The 3247-nt window shown below is 32.7% G+C and overlaps 1 protein-coding gene across 1 annotated transcript; it reads left to right on the top strand.

Moving 5' to 3' along the window:
- The first annotated feature begins 432 nt into the window (after positions 1-432).
- Positions 433-2555, top strand: LOC133321193 (zinc finger protein 37-like). Its single transcript, XM_061530280.1, has 5 exons — positions 433-654; positions 723-920; positions 998-1462; positions 1524-1544; positions 1602-2555. Exons 1-5 carry the CDS (start codon positions 433-435, stop codon positions 2550-2552), a joined length of 1857 nt encoding a protein of 618 aa, XP_061386264.1. The 3' UTR covers positions 2553-2555.
- Positions 2556-3247: the final 692 nt, after the last annotated feature.

The following is a 3247-nucleotide window of genomic DNA, read 5'->3' as shown; positions in this document are numbered from 1 at the left end:
TTTTTTTATAAAAATTAATTACACTTTCAGTTTTCTTTCTGATGTACAATTTTTTTATTTTTTATTTCATTTATTGCGGCTAAGCCATTTGGCTAATAATCCAATGTTTGTGGGTATGTTCAGTGATACTTTATTTAAACTACAACGTTAAATTACTCATAATTTACGTCTTCTTCTAATTGCATGCACTTAGATTAAACACACCCCACCTACGAGATCTTTAGGTAGGTAATAACTGAACATACCCCATTGAAAATATAAACATATTTTGTTGACAAACCCAACAGGAAAGGAGGAAAGATGCCTCCTTTAGCCGAATTAAATAGTGAAATAATAAATAAAAAATGTGGCGAAATTACGATTACCATGAAAAAGAATGCAAAATACGTATATTCCTTTAATTGTACGTTTTGCGATACAATATGTCAACAAATGAAAAAATTTAGTTTGCATCTGGAAAAGGAACATGAACGACAAATTAATAGCAATGGTCTAGTGGTGGCCGAAGAGGATCACAACAAAAGTGAACACCTTGGAGATGCGGATAGTTTGTATTTGTCGGAGATAAAAGTGGAAGATTGTATGGTTGATGTGAAACTGGAGAATGATGAAGTGGAGGAGTTTAATGTGGTGACAACAAGGAATACAGAGAAGGTATGTATGTGCATGAGTTTGGGTGTGAATCCCTATTAAGATAACTTTTTTTCAATGATTGATTTCAGATTGAAAGTCAGCAGAGTTATGATGATCCCTTAAAAACCAGTACCATTGAAGAAGTTACATTGCCAACATCGGAAAACCAACAACGGGACAATGAAATTCTAGGCGATGAAAAACAAACAGTATTACAAAGTTCCTTGGAAAATGAAAACGATTATGACAAGGATGATATTGAAATGCATGAGTTTTCGGATGATAATGTAAATATAGAGAATAGAGAAGATAAAAACTATATAGGTCCCATTTTTAATATAAACAATTTGGATTTATATTTCAGATCAATCATAATTCCGATTTAAGTGCTGATGAAAATTACTCATCAAGTGATTTCGATGATGAATCTGAAGATGAGTCAAAAAATACAAATCGAACAAAAACCGAAAATATCCAAACACAATCTAAAGTTGATGATGACGATAAAGTCTTTATTATAGCATTAATAGAAGCCTTTAAAAATACACCACAAATATGGGATACAACACATCCACAAAAGTGCAATAGTCTCAAGGAGAAAATCGAATACTACAAAAATATTACCGATAGTTTAAACTTGCAGTTCAATGATGAAAATCGAACTGTGGAACAGGTGAAAAAGAAAATAAGCGGTCTTTGCAAGGAATATGAAAAGGAAATTGACCGGAGTATGTGTCCCAGAAATAAAAGAGAAAAATCCCAATTATGGTTTTTTGAAAACATGGAATTTCTAAGGCGTTCCATTGAAAATAAAGTGCAGATTAAAAGGGTAATTATATCAAGGAAATAATAGAGTTATATATCTAAAAAAATTATTTTTTATTTTCCAGAAAAAATATCGCCAAAAAGTGGTATGTACGCAAATAAACCTGAATATGATAAATTTTAAATTATTTTCTCCTTTTCAGAAACCCTTAAGTAATCATCTAATGGAAGACTTAATAGACATTTATAAAAACTATCAGACTTTGTGGGATGTGAACCATATGGCCTTTACCATTAAGGATAAACGCAATGAGACGTTGAAAACCATGGCAGAAGAAATCAAAACAAAAATGAATCTAACAATGGATATCTATAAACTCGAAAAACATTTATCACATTTACATAAATCATATTCCAAGGACAAACACAAACGTTTGGAATGTGAGAAAACAGAAAAAGAATTCCAACCATCGTGTGGCTATTATAGTAAATGCGACTTTTTGGATTCAAATCAAGGTCCCTTCTGTTGTCCAACGTGTAAAGAAATTGTTGAAACCTATAATGATTTTCAAATTCATCGATCCAACCACGATGGCTCCCCACCCTTTAAGTGTCAAGAATGTGGTATGGGTTTTAAGAAAATATCCAACTTTACCATTCATGCCAAACGACATTTACGTGTTTTTAAATTCATTTGTAAAATTTGTGGCAAAGGTTATCCTTTCAATGCCGAATTGGAGTTACATATGCGTTCGCATACCGGTGCCCAACCCTATTTATGTTCATTTTGTGGTGAAAGTTTTCGCACTGCAATTAGCTATGATAATCACATTAGACGTCACGAGGAGAGATTTAAATATTTTTGTCATATTTGTAAGAAGGGTTTTAATCATTTGACACGCATGAATGATCATGTTAAGGCCCACCTCAATGTACGTGATATAATTTGTGCCGTTTGTGGTAAAGGTTTCACAAGTCGCAAATATTTGAATCATCACAAACGTATTCACGAAGGTAAAAATTATATTTGTAATATTTGTGGTAAGGGTTTCGCTCAAGATGCTGGTCTGAGGGCGCACAAAAAATATCATGGTACACCAATCGGTGTTAGTAGTATACAAAAGGAACAAAACAAATATAATTTATTATCATAATTTAAGTTGTGTGAATGTTTTTCTTTTTTTTATTTGATAAGAATTTAGAACCTCGAAATCTATATTACCAATATCAAAGCGTAGATCTAAAACATTAATAACTATAGGAACGATCACAGGCCATTGCCGAACCCTATTTTTTTCAAAATTGTAAATTATCGAAGTAGAATACTGCCGTACGTGTTTCTGGTTTATTTCATGGTGACATTTTCAGTGATCTTTTTACATGATCTAGACATGCTCTTGTCATCCTTCGCATGCATTTCTTTATAATTGAATGAATATTCAATCACGATCCACATTGTTACACGCTCAATATCGTCGGCTGGAATTTCACTGACCCACTTTTTGATTTCCGATGTTGGCAATGTAATTTCTTTATTGTTACTGGTTTTAGAGGATCATCATAACTCTGCTGACTTTGAATCTGAAATCAGAAATTAAACATAATAAGGATTCACACATAAACTCATGTACATACATACCTACATACCTTCTCTGTATTCCTTGTTGCCATCACATTAAACTCCTCCTCTTCATCATTCTCTAGTTTCACATCAACCATACAATCTTCTACTTTTATTTCCGACAAAAACAAACTATCCACATCTCCAATGTTTTCATTTTTATTGTGATCCTACTCGGCCACCACCAGACCACTTCCATTAATTTGTGTTCTATGCTCCTTTTCCAGA

Source organism: Musca vetustissima, unplaced genomic scaffold (assembly GCF_032173495.1).
Source record: "Musca vetustissima isolate MV318-11 ecotype Yass unplaced genomic scaffold, APGP_CSIRO_Mvet_v1 utg5396, whole genome shotgun sequence".
Lineage (NCBI taxonomy): Eukaryota > Metazoa > Arthropoda > Insecta > Diptera > Muscidae > Musca > Musca vetustissima.
The sequence above is the reverse complement of the archived record's forward strand: the minus strand, read 5'-3'. Positions and strand labels throughout refer to the sequence as shown.

What these genes read in the sequence shown, in the direction of transcription:
- LOC133321193 (XM_061530280.1), top strand. Translation starts at nt 433, where the DNA reads ATGAAAAAATTTAGTTTGCATCTGGAAAAGGAACATGAACGACAAATT. An exon ending in ATGAGTTTTCGGATGATAAT is followed by an intron (nt 921 to 997) that starts GTAAATATAGAG and finishes TTTATATTTCAG; the next exon opens with ATCAATCATAATTCCGATTT. An exon ending in AAAAATATCGCCAAAAAGTG is followed by an intron (nt 1,545 to 1,601) that starts GTATGTACGCAA and finishes TCTCCTTTTCAG; the next exon opens with AAACCCTTAAGTAATCATCT.